At 38.9% G+C, this 19,698-nt stretch overlaps 1 protein-coding gene across 17 annotated transcripts in view; it reads left to right on the top strand.

The window, feature by feature from the left end:
- Positions 1 to 19,353, top strand: part of LOC143039867 (mesoderm induction early response protein 1) — a 120,959-nt gene extending 101,606 nt beyond the window's left edge. For 15 of the 17 annotated variants that reach the window (XM_076210155.1, XM_076210144.1, XM_076210143.1 and 12 more), the window contains 4 exons: positions 3,701 to 3,796; positions 16,975 to 17,151; positions 17,227 to 17,369; positions 17,700 to 19,353. In XM_076210155.1, coding sequence (XP_076066270.1) covers positions 3,701 to 3,796; positions 16,975 to 17,151; positions 17,227 to 17,369; positions 17,700 to 18,243 — 960 coding nt within the window. In that variant the 3' untranslated portion in view covers positions 18,244 to 19,353. The remainder of the gene's footprint in view (positions 1 to 3,700; positions 3,797 to 16,974; positions 17,152 to 17,226; positions 17,370 to 17,699) is intronic. The other 2 variants (XM_076210141.1, XM_076210156.1) reach the window with 1 other exon arrangement.
- Positions 19,354 to 19,698: the final 345 nt, after the last annotated feature.

A 19,698-nucleotide genomic window follows, 5' to 3' on the forward strand; every position in this document is an offset into this window, starting at 1 on the left:
GCCCTGTACAGTGCTGTTGGCACAATCACTCCTTCATACAATCTCCTCTTAGCATCCATTCCCAAATGTCTATTTCTCATTACACTTTTTAATCCACCAAGGCATTTACTCTCTTCTCTCAATCTACATTCTACCTCTGCCTCCACTCTCTCTTTCCTGCCATATTTGCACCCAAGTATCTAAAACTATCCACTTCCTCAAGTCTTTCTCCCTTTATATTCACTCCCAGTCTGCTGCCACTTTCTCCCCTTGTACATTGCATCACCTTACTTTTACCCACATTTATCTTAAACTTCCTTCTTTCACACACCCTCCCAAACTCTGTCACCAACTTCCTCAATCCCTCCTCTGATCCTGCCTGAGTGGCGCTGAATGATCATTTTGGTCCCAGTGCCTGGCCGTCGGCCAAAAACTCATAAATCACTCAATCCTCTGATCCTGCTACAACTCTTCCTACTACACTCCAGGTTACCATTATTTAATCCATCAACGCTCAATCACCCTTCCATTCACCACCCTCTCCCATGTTTACTTATGCTCGACTTTCTTCCTAAACACAATATTTGCTATCATCAACTTTCTAGACACATCTCCACCATCAACTCTCCACTAAGATTTTTTTCTGGAACTATACTTCCCAATCACTCCGTCTATTGGTTCATTTCCTACCCTAGCATTAAGGTTTCCCAACACAACTACATTGACATTTCTTCCTAATCCTTCTGTGCACTCATTCAAATTCATTCAAAAAGCCTCCCTTTCCTCTACACTCTTCTCACTACCAGGCCCATATGCACTTACAAAAACCCACATCTCCCTTCCTAGCTTCACTTTCATCCACATTAACCTTGAAGAAACCTCATTCCACTCCACTACATGCTTACCTATCTCTTCACTTACTAGTATAGCCACCCCTTCTCCCCCTCATCCTCTTTTCATGCCTGAGAACCTCCCAAATATCCCAAACTCACACTCGCCCCTCCCTTTCATTTTAGTTTCACTCAAAGCCAACATATCCATCTTCTCACAAACACACTGCCTATCTCTTCCCTTGTATGTAAGTATGTACTAGATGTGTGTTTGTTATTATCCATGTCTATGTGGTACCATGTTATCCTGCTGGTATGCATAACCCTCTTGCATAGCTGGCCATTTTAAAGGGCCCTTGTTCTATCTATGCTTTTTGCGGCATCAGAGCTGATTAGGTCATCACTATGCCGTGCTATGCCATACTGCACTGCACTTTGCACTATGCCACACTCAAGTACTACAGTGACTTTTATCACCTTTGTCTGAGGTTTGTTTACCAAAAGTTGTAGTGGCTCTTTATTTGTTTTGTTGCACCAGGTCATTCTTGTAGGAGACTCATGGCTTATCAGTTGTGAACCATCAGTGTTAAGTTGTGATTTTATTTAATTTTCTGGCCCAAGTAAATGTGACAGGGGACAAAGATGACCCTCTTTTAGCTAAGATTAGAGAGACAACAAATCTGTATGTGTGTTTTATCTTCTTTGGGTATGAAATGGATGTAGAGGTAACACCACATACTACAATGCCTCACACTAACAATCCCAAGACATACATATACCAAATGCTTTTTTCCTCCTTACAAGGGAGGTAGCCAAAAAACAAAGGCATAAAATCCACTCCCACCTATTCCATTCCCATTCAACCCCCTCCCTCCTACTTTTCTTGGCTACTTCTGGATGACAGTCTATCCTAGAATAGCACCCATTGCCCTGGGTCAGAAGCAGTGCAGCAAGACAGCTTCATTTAGTATGCGACCTACCCTCTCCATTCCCTGAAGCAGAAAAGTAGATGGGGATCTCTGTCAACACCTCTCAACTAGAGTTCCGAAGGCTGCCGAATAAGATGAAAATTCTCAATAGTGCAAGGAAAACAAGAGGCCTGGTTTGTAGTGAATGGGAAGGGAAGCACTTGTGGTTACCCAAAATTATTACTCTGCAGTGTTAAATTGATCTAATGAGAGAAAATGCAAGAAAATAAAAACGATGATTTTGAGCCGAATGTCAACCCGAATGCAGAGCCCGCAGGAAGCGATTTGCTGAAGTTAAATGTAAACAGAGGCTTTAGACACCAAGAATGTTTAACTGTATAACAAAGACATTTTTTCTGGCTTTGATAAGTATGAAAGAAGAAATTTGAGTCCAATCTTAGACATGGAAAGGGAGATGAATATTAATAGAAAATTGTGGGAGAAAGAATTCATGTAACCAAGGAAAGAGATTGGAAATTTAACGAAAGGCCTTTTTGAAGCTAACAGTGAGATATGTGAACTAAAGAAAATTCTGAAGTAAATAATGAGCTAAAGGAATAAAAAAAGATCTAATGGAGGTTAAACGTGAAAATGAAAAGATGAAAATTAATTACCAATAGTGAGAACCTTAAAAAAAAAAAGAGAGGTAAATCACAAAATACAGGCAATATCTGAAAGAATTGAAGAAAACTTAGGTGAGGAAAATTTGTAGATTAATAAATGGAATGAAAACAGACAACAAAGTAATTGCTTTTAAAGAAATAACACAGCAACAGATGCAGGAAAATGCAAAGGACACAATTATTCAAGTAATCAAAGAAAAAGCAAATTGGGTTAGAGATACAGTGCATAGGAAATAGTGCATTGTGGTGTATGGACAAAAGGAAAAAACATGGTCTGGTGAGGTACATGAGAGAAAAAAGCAGAAAAGGGAATAGCAATAACAATTCTAAAAGAAATACAAGATGGTGACCAGGAAGTAGAGAAAGATGTAGAAGTGTATAGAATGGGACAGTATTCTAAAGGAAGAAATCAACCTCTAGAGATAAAAATAAGATCACAAATGGTAGTAGAAAACATATCAAAAGCAAGTTTACAAAAAGTGAACATTACAACAATATATGGATAAAAAGAGAAATGAATGATGAAATAGAAGACACTAAAAGGTGAAGCTAAGGGAAAAATGCAAAGAGAATGGAGACTGAAAGCAAGGAGTTCTATTGGAGGGTCATAGACATGAGGCTGAGAAAATGGTACATCAAGGTAAGCAAAACAAAAGAAACAGAAAACAGGATGGAGAAGGAAAAAAAATTAAAAGTGGGCTATACTAACATAGATTAATATCAGGATTGAATGAACTAAATGATTACCTGACATAATGGGAATTGTGGATACAAAATTAAGGGGTCCACTACCACCTAATAGTGTTGGACATAGAGTTATACAATTATTGGAACAAAAACAGAAATGAGAAACAGGAAGGAGAAAACATATTCTTGGCCAAGAAAAACTTAAATGTGATGAAGGTTACTGAGGGTAAAAACAGTGGAAATGACATGATAAAAGTTAAATATCCTTTTCCTTTTCTTGCACCCCTTTCTCCTCTTCCTTTTTCCTCCTTTTCCTTCCTTTTTCATCCTCACTCCCCCTTCCACTCTTCCTCCTCTTCCTGTTAGTCAGTGACATATGTATAGACCCACACTAATGAAACACAACATTCCAATGTTTCTATCTAAAGAAATCTATGGGTGACCAGAAGACCATTGCTAAGTACTGTGAAGCTGTGATTCCATTCATTGAAACTTGAGACAACAATTGTTTCTGGCTAAAATGAATGTACAACAGCCTATGTCCATATGATGGACAGCTTTATCTTTTCCTCTGTTTGTGCAACATTTTTCTAAAACTTTGTTCCTCTTATAGGTTGAAGATTACCTGCGCGCCTTACACAATCCACCACCCGGTGCACAGGGTGTAGCAGCTCTACCTCTAGGAAAACATGTTCGTGATGATGAACAGGTTTGCTCCATGTGATTTGTTGTAGTGTATGAGTCAAACAGGATGACCGTTTTACTGTTACTTCATTTCAGAATGAAAGTTGTGGTAAATCTTAATGTTACGTAGATTTTTATCTTATATAAAGGACATCTTTTTAAGTACATTCTTGCACCCTAAAAATCATATGGTTTAAATGTACTTTCCCCAATTGAATCACCTAAAAGTACATACTTGCACCTTAAAAATCATATGATTTAAATGTACTTTCCCTATTTGAATAATTAACAAGTTATCACAACCATCTTAGAATACACCTCCATAGCATGGTTCTTAACAATCAGCAAATCAAACACAAAACAACTTGCACTGCACAATGGAGCACTAAGAGTAATTATGAGATCAAAACTGCCCTTATAGTACACCTACATTCAGAAACCAAAATCCTCCCAGTAGAACATCACATGAATGTGACAAGAACACCTTTCTGTGGCAGAACCCCTAACCCTTAGTATACAAGGATGCCAATATCAGCATCCCAGGGCAAGAGTGGGTATACAAGGATGCTGACATTGGTATGCTGGTTATTATCTTCAGTTGTAGCTGAGTGATCCCATATTCTGTATTGGGTCTTCCTGACATCAGGTAGCGGGTGATAACAGATAGTGGACGTATGTGTATTACTTCTTTCATGTTTTTTCACAGAGAGAGAAAGAAATGATTGATCATATGGACAGCCTTGGTCATGCCTCACCCTCATTTTGTAAACTATTTCTTATTTTACGTAGAGAAATTGACCATGAACAGGCTTGATCATGTTTTCTGTGGTTTGTCACCCATATTCAGGGTGAGAGAATGAAAGGAAAATATTACAGATGTAACTTCATATCCATCTGGAGTATTGGATGCTTGCTATTGTACAATAGCATGCAACTGAAACTTTAAGGTCTACATGGGGTGCTCCTACGGACTAGAGCCACACGTCATTTTGTCTCTATTAGAGGAAATAGCTACTCATAAATAATGCTATTGTATTGTACTGTGTCCTGCGACACTGCTTCTGACCCAGGGCAGTGGACAGGGTGCAGGGATGACCCGTCATCTAGGAGGTGCTAAGATGGGAGGGAGGGTGGAGGGGTGTGGAGTGTTTTTGGGGATGAAATGGGTGGGAATGTTTTTGTGCCTTGTCCTTTTTGGCTACCCCCCTGGTAAGGGGGGAAAAGGCCTTGGTATATGTATGTATTGTACTACAACTATCCCTCCATTATGCTGCCCCCCTGTCACGATCTGACATGTTTTTGATTATTTGTCCCAAATCTGGCCAAATTTGAAGAATTCTCTACCAGTGTGCCAAATTTCCCTTTATATCGGTTAATTCCTCTATCTCTGGGTTGAAACAAAAGCAAAATACCAAAATAATTTTCTTTACTTTGCAACAAGGGGTGAGAACAAGGGTACAAAAGAGATGTAGTATACAACCTTCTTTATATATGTGGCACTCACATGTGCCGATTGCATAGATGCCATGATTTCTATGTAAGCCTAGTCTATATTCCTATTAACCCCTTCCATACGGTGCCGCATACGTAGGGGTCATGAGGAGCAAGTGGATACGCGAGGCTGCCATATCGGCATCTTGATTATATTTATTGTAGTTGCCCCTCCATAATGACATACTCTCTAAACTGTCTGTAATCACATTTTCTATGGTTATCAAAATTCACAGGTGAAAGAGAGAACGATCGATATACTGTAAGCGGTGACTATATTTTATGATGCGAGTATTATTACGACACGTATGGCTGGCATCGGCTGCTGCCCGCGAGATTTAATCCCTTCCATACGGTGCCGCACACGTAGGCGTCATGAGGAGCAAGTGGATTCGCGACGCTGCCATATCGGCGTCTTGATTATATTTATTGTAGTCGCCCCTGTGTTTTTACATTCTCCCAAATGCGCCCTGAATCCCATTCTCTGTGGTTTTCAAAATTCGCGGGTGAAAGAGAGAACGATCGATATAAGCGGTGACTATATTTTATGATGCGAATATTATTACGACACGTCATACGGCTGGCATTGGCTGCTGCCCACGAGATTTAAGTCCCGTACTGAAGTGGTTAAGGCCCGTACTGAAGAGGTTAACCTGTTTTCATACATTCACCTCGTTACTTTATTTTGTGTGAGGTAGGTGTACCCATTCTCAATAGCTACCTAAATTCCATTTGGTAATACATACATCATCATGGCACTACTTCCTGTGCCATCGACCTCTGACCCCCAGCAGGTCACATCCATTCTTTGTGCTTCTCTGCTGTAGCTTTGTGCCATTTTCTACTTGGGAAGTCTGTGGCTAAAAATCTTAATTTTAGTTTTTCTATATTCCTACAATTTATAGTGTTTATGGTACTATAACTTAGTAGTTATGACTATATCCATTTGAAGTGTATCATGGCATTCAAGACTTGAAGCATGAACATTACATGACACATGTAACACATAACATAATGCTTTAAGTGACACATCACATAACATATTGATTAACACATTATGTGAAACTTGCCACTTTTAATACTGCCCTGTACGACTTTTCTGTAGTAGGGGAGAAAGTATACCGCTACCGAGTAATTCCACCTAAGTCGTAAAAGGCAACAAAACAAGACGTAGATAGGGCTAGGCATCCTACTCATTGTAGCCCCAAGGGGTACATTCCTAATAAAAGCAAAGGCATAACAGAGTCGGAGAGGAGTTTTCCAACCAAACCCTAAGGTTTGGTTCTTTTAGTGTACATGGATGTTGTACAGACAAGAGTAAAAGGGAAGAGATGGGCAGTATGTTTGTGAGAAGAAAGATGGATGTGTTGGCATTGAGTGAAACTAAGTTCTAAGAGAAGGACAAGTTTGAGTTTGGGAATGTAGTTGGGAGGATGTCAGAAGTGAAGAGAATGAGGGAGAGAAGGGGTGGCTATACTAGTAAGTGAAGAGATAATTAAGTATGTGGTAGAGTGGAAGGAGGTTTCATCAAGGTTAATGTGAATGTAGGTGAAACTAGGGAGATGGGGTCTTTGTAAGTGTACGAGTGGGCTTGGTAGTAAGAAGGGTGTAGAGGAAAGGGAGCCTTTTTTTAATAGATTTAAATGAGTGCATAGGGGGTTTAGGGAGAAATGTGAATGTGGTGGTATTGGGAGATCTCAATGCTAGGGTAGGAGATGAACTAATGGATGGAGTTGTGGGGAAGGGTGGAGTTCTAGGAAAAAATCGTCGAGGAGAGATGATGGTAGAGATGTGTCTAGAGAATTGATGATAGCAAATACAGAGTTTATGAAGAAGTCGAGCATAGGTACACATGTGAGAGGGTGGTTGATGGAAGGATGGTAGATGGGGCTATAATGGACTATATAGTGGTAACGAAAAAAAGAGTAGGAAGAGTTTTGGATGTACATGTTCTAAGGGAAGAAAGTGACGGAATATCAGATGATTTTTTGGTGGAAGGTAAGTTGAGAGTGTGGGCTAGATGGAGAAAGAAGAAAAGGATGGAAAGTAGGGAGGTGCTTAGAGTAAAATGTTTAAATGAGATCAATGAAAATGGCCTTTGACTACATAGACGAGGAAATGGTAAAGAGAATACTAGTTACACTGATTAGACTAAAATTAGAATATGCAGCATCACTATGGACACCCAGTACAATAAAACATACATATAACAAGGCTTTTTCCCCCTTACAAGGGAGGTAGCCAAAAAGGAAAAGGCATAAAATCATTCCCACCCATTTCATCCCTGAATACACTCCACACCCCTCCATCCTCCCTCTCATCTTAGCACCTCCTGCTAAGATGAGAATAAAAAACATAAATAAACTAGAAAGAATTCAAAGAGCATTGACAAAGATGGCACCAGCACTTAGCAAGTTGACATATGAACAAAGATTGGACAAACTAAACTTACTAACTCAGGAGCAAAGAGGAGAAAGAGGCGATTTGATAACTACAGAATTATGAAAGGGATGGAAATTCTTGATAGGGATGATCTACTTAAATGGGACAGAAGAAACACAAGAGGACACGAGAAGAAACTTAAGAAGGACAGTTACAGAAGAGATTTGAAAAAGAACAGCTTTCCACACAGAGTAATAGATACATGGAATAAATTGAAAGAGAAAACAGTGAGTGCTAAAACTATACATGATTTTAAGAAAGAACTGGATGCGGAAAGATACAACTGCGGGTCACTACGAGCATAGCTCTTCTCCTGCAAAATACTAGGTAAATACATAAATCTGATCTACACAACCCCTACATTCATATACCAAAGGCTTTTTCCCCCTACACAGGGGGTAGCCAAAAAGAAAAAGGCATAAAAACCACTCTCACCCATTCCATTTCCTATATATTCCACTTCCCTCCACCCTCCTCCCTCCCTCCTATCTTGGCACTTCCTGGATGACGGGTTATCCCTGCATCCTGTCCACTGCCCTGGGTCAGAAGCAGTGTCGCAAGACACAGCACATCCACAGCAAGGCCGCTTCATAACTTTGGCGACACCCCCCCCCCCCTCTCCGTCCCCTCGTGCAGAAAAGGAGAAGACGGGAGAAATCCCTTCGGGCTGCGTCAGATTTTTCTCATACATACTTCCTCACCCCCCATCCCCCATGCAACCCCTACCTGTCCTAAACCCACACTGTTCCTCTCCAATTCCCTCTGTTCATCTTCTAATCCTCTGTCAAGACCCTTCCATAAGCCTTCCCAACTACACTTAACAAGCTGATCCCTCTGAAACTACTACACTCACTTTTGTCCCCTTTTCCCTTGTAAAGTGGAGCTATACAGGCACTCCTCCAGTTTTTCAGTACTCTACCTTCTCTTAAACAAACATTGAATAACCTCACCAGCCAGTCCATCATCACTGTACTTCCTTTTTTCAGACATTCTGCATGGCATCCATCTAACCCAGGTGCCTTACCTGCTCTCATCATCTTAACAGCTGCCTTCACTTCATCTTTATTTCTCATCCATTTTCCTCACTCATCACGGTCATTTTCTTTACACTTCCCATTGCAACTACCTTTCCCTTCTGATCCTCCTTCATATACAGCAACTCCCAAAAATATTCAGCCCATCTTTCTCTCACTGCCATCTCTTCCATTATTATCTCTCCATCCGCACCTTTTACCTTTTTTTCTTTACTTGATTCGCCTCCTCTTCCTCCTAATTTCCTTCCAAAACATCTTTTTATTACTTTCAAAATTTTCTGTCATACTCATACCCTATTTCACATCTGCTCTCCTCTTTACCTCCTTTATCTTATGCTTTACTTCTCTTCTCTTTTCTTTGTACCTCTCATGTGATTCTCTCCTCCTATTTCATGACCAATCTGAATATTCGCTTCTCTTCTATGACCTTCTTTGCTTCCTCATCCCACTACTCGCTACTCTTCCTTTTATTTCCTCCCACACCAACTTTGCACACCTGGTGACTGCCTCCTTGAAACATCCCCATTCCTCCTCCACTCCTAGATCTACTCTATCCATCACTCCCTCCCACTTGTCTCTCAGCCAGCTTTCTCTTATACTCCTTGTATTTGTGCAGCTTTTAATTATCTTTAGGCATTTCTTTTGTATAGTCTCTTTGTGTGTTGTGTGTGTCTTTATGAGGTCAGGGGACTATGCATGGCATGATAAGAACAGAAGAATGAAGGAGACTGTAAGAGACCATAAGGCCTACACACTACAGTTCTATGTCCATTACCATCAGTCATCCCCATCTATAAAGTTATCTAAACATTTCTTAAAATAATAGATAGTGTCAGCACTCATTACTTTGTTACTAAGCCTATTCCATTCGTTAACCATTCTATGAATAAACCAGTTCTTCCATATTTCCTTCTTAAATCTAAATTGTCCATTTTAAATACATTACTGCGAGTCCTGCCCTGTTATCTTAATGTGATGACCTTGTTTGTATCACCCTTGTTAAAGCCTTTGATCCACTTGAACACATTAGATCATCCCCCCCACACTGCATATTTCCAGAGAGTTGAAGTTAAGGTGCCTAAGTCTCTCTTCATTAGGTAAATTTCTGAACCAATGTATCATTTTGGTCATTCTCCTCTGTACTGATTCTAGTGAATTGATGTTGATTCTATAGGACAGAGACTAAAACTGTACTGCATAGTTAAGGATGGGTAACTAACACCAGATAGAGTTTGATAATTACCTTTGCACTTCTATTCATAACTGTCCTGACACTGATGCACCATTTCCTGGATTTAAGGTCAGGGCTCACTAGAACTCCCAAGTTTTGCATTCAGTTTTCTCTAAAAATATGTTATCTAAGCTATATCTGCTTTTGGGGATGTGTAGTCCTACATTTAACATTCTGCACTTTGTGATATTGAAGTGCATTTGCCATTTCACCAACCATGAAAATAATTTGTTAAGATCTTCCTGCAGAATCTCGATGTCTTCTCCTGACCTAATTAGGTGTCCTATTTTAGTGTCATCCACAAACTTACAAACATCACTATTAGTCCCATTGTCCAAGTTATTTATATGCATAATGGACAACAAGGGATCCAAAACTGAGCCCTGGGGAACTTCACTAGAAACACTCCCCATTTGGATTTTACACCATTTATGGTGACCCACTGTTTTCTGTCACTGATCCAAGCTCAAATCCATTCAAACACTTTTCCTCCCATAGCATGGGCACTTTAGTAGTCTCTGGTGTGGGACCTTGTTGAACACTTTGCTAAAGTTGTAAATAACATCATCTGAAGGCTTATGTACTTTAGTGTAAAAAGAAGTCACACATTATTTACTCTTACACATGCGCATGTGAGTCATGAATCAAATTATGTCTCACGATGTGATCTCTGATTCTATTAGCTATTATTGATTCAAGCATTTTACCTATAACTGATGTCAAACTAATTGGCCTGTAGTTGCATATAGACGATTTATCTCCTTTTTTGAAAACCGGAACATTTACCTGCCCCCCAAGCAATAGGCACAAAACCAGTGTCTACTGACTTGTTAGATATTTCTGTTAACTGGTTGCAGATCTCAAATTTACACTCTTTAAGCATTCTTGGGAAAATTTAATCTGGACCTGGGGATTTTGTAGTTTCTATCTGACTACTACCGTAATAATGCTGATATTAGTCTACTTTCTTCATCCCTACTGAAAATATGATTGCAATAAGATACTTTATCAAACCTCTCCTTAGTAAATACCAAGAACATAAGAATAAAGGAGACTGCAAGAGACCATAAGTTCTACACTAGAGAAAATATTTGTTGAAGACCTCACTCAATTTTTCCCCTGATTCTATTATGATATCTTCGTAATTTTTAATTGGTCCTACCTTTCCTTATTTTTTGTTCTGTAGAGATGAAAGAAGCCCTTTGGATTGGATCTCGCTTGTCTGGTAACGTTAACCTCTTCACTCCAGGGCACATCGCACATCTGGCAGCATAAGCTGCCCGACGTGCGATGTTGCGTCATAATAATCGCAATGAAGCCAGTTTAGAGAGAATGAAAATTACGTAGGTACAACTACAATAAATATAATCAAGATGGCGACGTCGGCATCATCGAGTACCCACTTACTCCTCATGCCACCTACGTAGGCGTCACCGTATGGAAGTGGTTAATTTCATAGTTACATTTGGCTGTGTGCATTTTCTTTTTAACAAGTCTTGCCATAACATTAAAATATTTGGATCTAATGTGTGTTCCCCATTTTTTATTCTGGTAGAAATTCCTCTTTTCATTCCAATCTCATTTTTCATCCTGTCCATCATCCATTTTGGAGTATTACCATTCTTCTGTATTGACTTAAGGGGAATAAATTTATTTTGTGCATTTAGAATTAAAGCTGTTAGGTTAGTGTGCATTTCATCCAGATCACTGACTGGGTCATTGTCCTCGCAATTGTAGGTGACCTTACCCAAGGTATGCTTATTACCCTTTGTGACCTGGCACCTGACAGTGCTGATGACATCCAGACTGACCGTGTATCACAGCCTCCTGGGCTGGTCTAAGTGACCAGTTACCCTAGATACTTTCTCATCTTATCAAAATTGGCTTTCCTGAAGTCTGGTACTAGAATATTATTTGTACTATTTAATTCTTCCCATATATTAAATCTTGTTTCATGATGATTGCTAGCACCTAGACTATCTCTCATTTTTACATTTCTTGTTAGGTGCTCATTATTAGTTCGAAGTAAGTCCAGAGTATTCTCTCCCATCGTAGGATTGGTAATCATTTGTTTTAATAAATTATCCTGCACCACATCTAACCAATTTTGCATTTCCTTGTCTACTAATATTTTCCAGTCATTGTTTCTATAATGAAAATCTCCCATGATCACAATGTTTTTGTACTTGGATGCCCTTCGAATTTCATGAATCAGTCTACTCAATGCTGAAGTTAGATCTATAGAATACCAATAAGTTGTTGTTTTTTATTCTCGCCTGTAATCTCCACCAAGATAGATTCTGTACTTTACTCTTAATCATATTGTTCATAATACAATTTGTTGTATTTTTAATGAAAAGAGCTACTCTTCCCTAACTCTTACCAATCCCAGCCTTGTGAAAAAGCTTATATCCTTCTATCTTGATTTCTAGAAGGAAATGTCTATCAGCCATATTGATCTAGGATTCAAGACTATCAAATCTCTCTATGCATGCTTTACCTTGTAGCAAATATATTTTATTTATTATGCTTCTGCTGTTTGTATGGTAAACCTTTAGTGTATCCTTACTCCACCTGATTAGGTGATTCTTTTCGCAGTCCCCCTCTGAGCTGTTTCTTTTGCCTAAAATATATTCTGATACCCCCAACTCCCATGTAATCTGCCCGTAAAAACCCTGCTGCAGGATGCCTGCTTCTCGCTCAAGGGATTCAGCAAGGAGCCAAAGTCCATTAGGTGACAAATATACCCTGTCCCTTGTATATAGATGATTCTTATCATAAAAGCGATCCCAGTTGTATACAAATGCCCATCCATTGGTCATATAATGTTTTGCCAGCCTGCAATTCATTCCAGTAGCCCTGGAATGCCACATGCCTCCAACTCTATGCCTTGGAAGGATTCTACATACAACAGGAACCCCTCCCTTATCCCTAATCTTATCTAGTGCATCTTGGAACTGCACAAATAATTCCTCACTCCCTAACTTACCAATGTCATTCCCTCCAGCACTCGAGCAAACAATGGGTTTCTCACCTTCCCCAACTATACACTCTTCAATCCTGTCTCTAACATCACCCATCCCCACCCCAGGGAAACACACCAGGGTCCTGCTTCCTATCTTTGTTGCAGAAGGCCCTATCTAAATATCTCACCTGGCTATCCCCTACAACCAAAATCTTACCTGTGGGCAGGAATCTAGTGACTGCCCTACCCTTCTTCTCTTGCATCTTCATTGTAGACCCATTGCATCTTCTCGTAGACACATGAGAGCTTGAAAAGAGTTTCTGCATTCAATTGGGCCTGGTTAGGACTTTTTACTATCTCTATGTGTTTTCTTGGTCACCGTTTTCCACCCAAGATCCAAACATGGTTGTCATCCATGTTTTGGGCCATTTCTAAAACTACAATTCTACTATGTAGAGATTGTACCTCTTTGACGCTGATCACAGAAACACAACCACTTGCCATCTCACTGTTTGAAGCAGCTACTCCAGTTTGACCTGACCAGAATGACACCTACTTTGTGTATAAATTTTGAACACAATTAATCACTGAGCATATATATTGTGCATACACTGTAATGATATTTTCTTTGTTTTGTCTGAATGTTGTACCTGCAAGTGATTTTAAGCACACTGAATCTTGGTGTGTATTTTGTCTTTATGTTTGTGATGTGTTGTATGAATGATGGCTGTATTGTTTGTTATGCCAAGAATCTTTGATGGGAGGGTGTGGTATGAGGGTGTTGTTGATAAAGAGGCATGTTATGCACAAGGATTTCTCGATTTATGCATATTTAGAATATGCATTAACACGAGGTAAAAACCTAGTAATTGTTTCATATTACACAGATGAATAACACAATGTAAAAATTCAGATAAGTAATAGTAAAACAACTTCACATTATGCAATTTTTACATTATGCGATCCCTTCAGGAACGTATCCCTCACATAAATCAAGAAATCCCAGTATTTATTTTGTTGTCCATTTGGCAAGAGGTGGATGTGGATTTGGTTGGAGCTTTTTTGAGCCTTTGTAGTAAACCAGGTGTTGAGGTATGGCTGTAATATTTTTGCGTTATGATGTGTACATGTAATTGTTAAGTCATCAGAATAAGAAGAGATTTGTATTTCTGTGGTGTGGGTAAATTGTGCATGCATAGATTAAAGAGGAAGCTCGTGGGCCAAGCAGGTGAGGGCACTTTATTCATGGATAAGCCAAGGGGATAGTAGTTCAAACTCTGCCACCATTCAAGTTGAATCAAGGGCATGGGTCATTAAATTCAATGCTACAAAGTCCTCTTAAGTCCTCTGTAAAGGACACTATCCTAGCCTCCCAATAGGGGGAGTTTTGTCATGTTAAACCATATCATCATTATGAATTAAAGAGTGTCGGGGATAGGACGGAGCCCTAATGTATTCTGTTCCTAAAACTTCTGGTGTGCAGTGATTGACCTCTATATGACACATAGGCATTTCTACCTGCCAAATAATTGGCCAGCCATCTTTTGGTATTACTGTGCATGCCTGTGTTGTATATTTTGTTTGTGAGGTTGTGTCAGGATGGCATAAAAATCTTCACTGATATCTAGTGTTACAAGAAGTGTTTAGTGTGGGGCTGTATCTGAATTTATGCTGTCAAAAGTTCTTTGTGTAAGATCAGTCAGAAGTGTTTGTGGAGTGTAGTGGTCTGAAATTGTGTTGTGCTTTGGCAAGAGGGATATGTTGTGTGACGAGTTGTAGTATGAGGTGTTCTATGAGTTTGGAGCTGAAGAGCAATGTGATTGGGGAGTGTGATGCTGGAACTGCTGGGTTTTTGTTAGGTTTAGGGATTGATGACTTTCCCATGCTTCCAGGTGTTGGGTATGGTGTTGTGTGAATAGTTTGCAATTTTAGTGAGTGCATGTATGTCATGTTGTCCAAGGTGTTTTAGATGGATGTTACTTATATTGTCAGGGCAACAAGCAGATGAGTGCTTGAGGTTTATGTATTATGTGTTTTGTCTGGCTGTCTGTGAAGGGTGTGTAGGCTTGGTCTGTGGTGAAGTCTTCCTTACATTGAATGGTGCTTCAGTCGTCAGGGTGAGGGATGAAATGTCTTCTCTTTGCAGAGTGATTTATGAGTGTGTTTGCTTGTTGTCTGTTTAATGGTGAGTTGTTATGGTTATTGATCTGTGAATACTTATTGTTTTACTGTTGAATAGTGGAATGCTATTGAGTGTCTTGTATAAATTTTTGGTGTTTGTTTTGTGATTGTGTTGATAAAGGTTTGCCAATTTAGTGTTTTTTGTTCATGTATTTCATTCTTGATCTCACTTTTGAATATTTCATATGTTCTGAGGCTTGAATTTCTGGGTGAAATTTGAGCAAAACCCATAATCATACACATGTCCCCCATCAAGCACTCTACACTCCCTCCTCTCCTGATACCACCTTCTTTTCCCACTATTTAACCCGAACATCTTCTGTGAAGGTGATTGCAGCCCTCAGATCCACCTTCTTATCATCATTACCACCAAAACATGATACACCCCAGTTGGCTGCAGACCCATATACACTAATTACAAAAGAGCAAACTGGGAAGCTTTCACTGAAGATACATAACAACACTTTGAGACACTGAACAATACACCAATCAAAGACATAGACACTATCATGCACACCTCCAACACATACATATATACATAAACCAAAGGCTTTTTCCCCCCCTTACAAGGGAGGTAGCCAAAAAGCAAAGGCATGAAATCCACTCCCACTCATTCCATATCCACATACGCCTCTCCCATCCACCCCCTCCCTCCCTTTTATCTTGGCTCCTCCTACACAACTATATAAAATGCAGACAAGAAATATATCCCCAGAGGCAACATAAAATACCAAAAGTGCATTTTTGTGTGTGTGTTTTACCTAGTTGTATTTACTTAGTTGTATTATATGAGAAGGGAAGCTATACTCGTATCCCTCAACATCTAGTTTGTTTTTAAATTCTTGTAAGGTTTTTGCACACTCGTTTCATCCAATTTGTTCCAGACATCCACCATTGTGTGGAAAACTATTTTTTTTTTTTTTTTTTCCAAATCTCTTCTATAACTATTCTTTTTGAGTTTCTTTTCATGACCTCTTGTTTTTCTTTTATCCCACTTTAATAACTTCTCTGTCAAGGGCTTCCATGCCTTTCATGATTCTGTAAATGGCCAATAGATCTCCTCTTTCTCTTATTTGTTCCAGGGTTGTTAGTTCCAGTTTAGATAATCTTTGTTTGTACGTCAATTTTGAAAGTGTTGTTGCCATCTTTGTCATTGCTCTTTGGATTCTTTCAAATTTCTTTATATGCTATTTTGTGCTGGGTGTCCATAGTTTTGCAGCATACTTTTATATATATATATATATATATATATATATATATATATATATATATATATATATATATATATATATATTATACCATCCAAGTAGTGGACATCCAGGAGGTACTCAGATAAGAGGGAGGGTGGAGGGGTGTGAAGTGTATTCAGGGATGGAATGAGTGGGGATGATTTTATGCCTTTTCCTTTTTGGCTACCTCCCTTGTAAGGGGGAAAAAGCCTTGGTATATGTAAGTAATTAAAAGCCACCTTTATTGATCTTAGTATATTGTGGGATTCTCTGACTATTTTGTTTATATGTTTGTCTGGTGACTGGTTCGTGTGTATGTGTGTACATGCATGCCATATATTGAAGCAATGAGGTAAACCACCCGTGTCCATCAAGCATTGCTGAATGGGCATTTTTAGCTGTATTAACCTTTGACCCAAGCGTTGATGTAGGGGATGGGAATCCTTCGTACATGTGATGCTTTGATGGAAAGAGCACTGAATTAGTTTGGTTAGGTGTGGATTAGGTGGGTGCTTTGACTTGGCCCTTTGGTTTGTATCCAGAAATGAACATAGTACAAGGCCCATAGTTTGTAGTTGTAAAATTTAAACTTAATTTAAACATTCTTATGAATTTGACTGTTATTTACAGGCCTTGTATTTACTCCTGCAATGTGGTTATAATGTTGAGGAAGCCCTTAGAAGACATCGAATGAATCCTTCCCCCATGGCGTCCACAATGACGTTATGGTCTGAAGAAGAATGTAGGAACTTTGAAAATGGCCTTAAAACCTATGGCAAAGACTTCCACCTTATACAACAGAACAAGGTATCCTGCACATAAAGTCAGATGGTTGGCTTAATTATATGTGTTATGAAGATAATATTAGCAATATCTTACTAGATTTGCTGCCTACAGGTTCGGACAAGATCAGTTGGGGAGCTTGTGCAATTCTACTACCTCTGGAAGAAGACAGAAAGACATGATGTATTTGCAGCAAAAACTAGAATTGAAAAGAAAAAATATTTTGTACATCCAGGCACAACGTGAGTTTCACTATTTTGTATTGTTTGCAGTAATTATGCATTCCCAATGAAAGAAAAGGAATAGTAAGTTCCTTTGTTGAATTAGATTTTACTTCTTCCTTTTCTTTTCAATTTTTTCTTTCTTTTTTCATCAACTTCTATACTTTCTTTTTTATTTATTTATTGATCTATTTACTTGTTTATTTATTTATCTACTTGTTTAATTATTTATTTATATATTTATGTTGGGAATGACATATTGCCCCTTTTTCTAATAACTTGCCAATACAGCCCCCCCGAAAAGTGTTGGTATTTATATGTAAGTGTAGTGATTATTTGTGGGTATTGCAGTGACTACATGGACCGTTTTCTGGACGAGGGGGAGGGTGTGGCATCATGGCGTGACCGGTCATCCTCACCCAGCATCTATAGCCTTCTGTATGGCAGTCGCTCCAATAATAGCAGCAGTAGCAGCAACAACAACAATAACAACAACAACAACAACAACACTTCCTCCCTTGGGCAGCAGGTGACCCCAGCAGTGGGCTTGGTTTCATCATCCATAGCTGCTGGGACCCAGGCTGCACTTGAGATGGCCAATGGTTCCCATGGTAATGCAGTGACCAGCAAAGGCACGGCCTCCTCCAGTTCCTCCACTTCCAATAACACTTCCAGCAGTTCTGCCACTTACGAAAATTCCACTTTATCTCAGATGGAGGATTTGGCTAGACACTTGGACCATGAATCCTTGGAGTCATTATCTAAGTTCTCCAAAGGCTCCAGCAGTTCCAAGGTGGATGTTGGAATGTCCATCACTAGTGCCACTGTGTTGAACTCTCCACCTTTGTCTATAGAAGCCAAGACTGTAGCCAAAACTGGCACTGTGGCTCAGTGACAAAGGCTGTGTTCTGTGTATGTGTGAATACAGTGTGTGCTGCTGCGTGGTGGACAAACAATGTATATTTGTGATAATATTTCTCGTAAGAGGCCCAACACCTACCAAAGGAATGCACACTAATATGAAACTCTGCCAAGTCTCGGAGAAAGAGGAACAGCTCAAGTCACATGAATTCAGGGCAGTATCGCTAACAGTATCTCTTCACATACATACGTTATTTCTTTTTTCTATTTTTCAAAGGAAAAAAGTGATTGTGATTTGGCATGAGAAAAATTGCAGACAATATTTTTCATTGTCTTGCCACTTAAGTGTCCTATTGTAAATACAGATAAGTATTGTTTGGTACATTATACAGGCCTTAAGTAAATAGACTTCACATGCCAGATGGGATTGTGCGGATTATGGACCCTTGGCTGTGTTTCTTGTGCTGGGAGAGACCTCTGTAGTCCAGAACTTGGAAAAAAGATCGGAACTTTTTCATCTTATAGTGCATCAGTAAAAATTTATTTTATTATTATTATTATCATTATTATTACTATTATTATTTTGTTTTCACTTTGTATCAAAATGTTTGTCAAGACTTTTAATTATGCTGTGTTTTGATGATTATATTTAGTAAGTGCTGCAAAATTTTCCTAATCACCATACACATTTAAATGGTTTTGTGTAATATGTTTAATAGGAATGTTATGAAGAGGCCAGAATGTATCATTGTGGGCATTCCATTCCAAGTTTAGGGAATGATTATGTTATATATATATACATATATAATTATATCACCATATATATATATATATCCATCAAAGTCACAGTCACAAGAAAAATTATCAAGTACAAAGCCTTACTATACCCTGCAGTGTTTGTATACCCACTTGCTCATGTATTCTCCACAGACAACAACTTCAGTTCATCAGAGGTTTAAAACAAGTGCTGCTGGGTATTCTATTTTATTTTTTATTGCCCCCAACTGCTCCTCCATTCTTGACAGGCTCCTGTCAGCTTCCCATTCACCCTTCATATGGATGTCAATAATTGAATACATTTCCTCTAAGTTATTATTTACTTGGTAGGATAAATAGACTATTTTGTAAATAAATGTGAAGATTAGTCATTGTTTGATTACCTTTCAAAGTACTTGTTTTATGTATATATAGAAGCACTTTATGAGGATTATTTTATGAATATGTAACTAGCTTTAAGGGTGATGTGATTTTTTTTTAATGTGTGATTGACCCTGATTACCAAGGTTTTATTGTGTGGTGAGGTTATTTTGTATCACTTACTGGTATGCACATTTTCCATCAATAGCCTTAGTCTTACATAAAAGAAAGTAATACGATACAGTTCCTCATTAGATTGTAGATCTTAAAGGCCAGATGTAGAGGAATGCTTGAGTGTGTGTGTAAGAGTTTCATTATCTGCATCATTCTCAGATTACCTAGTTCTATTTCC

The sequence above is a fragment of the Oratosquilla oratoria genome, chromosome 27 (assembly GCF_046742065.1).
Source record: "Oratosquilla oratoria isolate Oo_2021 chromosome 27, ASM4674206v1, whole genome shotgun sequence".
In the NCBI taxonomy this organism is placed as follows: domain Eukaryota; kingdom Metazoa; phylum Arthropoda; class Malacostraca; order Stomatopoda; family Squillidae; genus Oratosquilla; species Oratosquilla oratoria.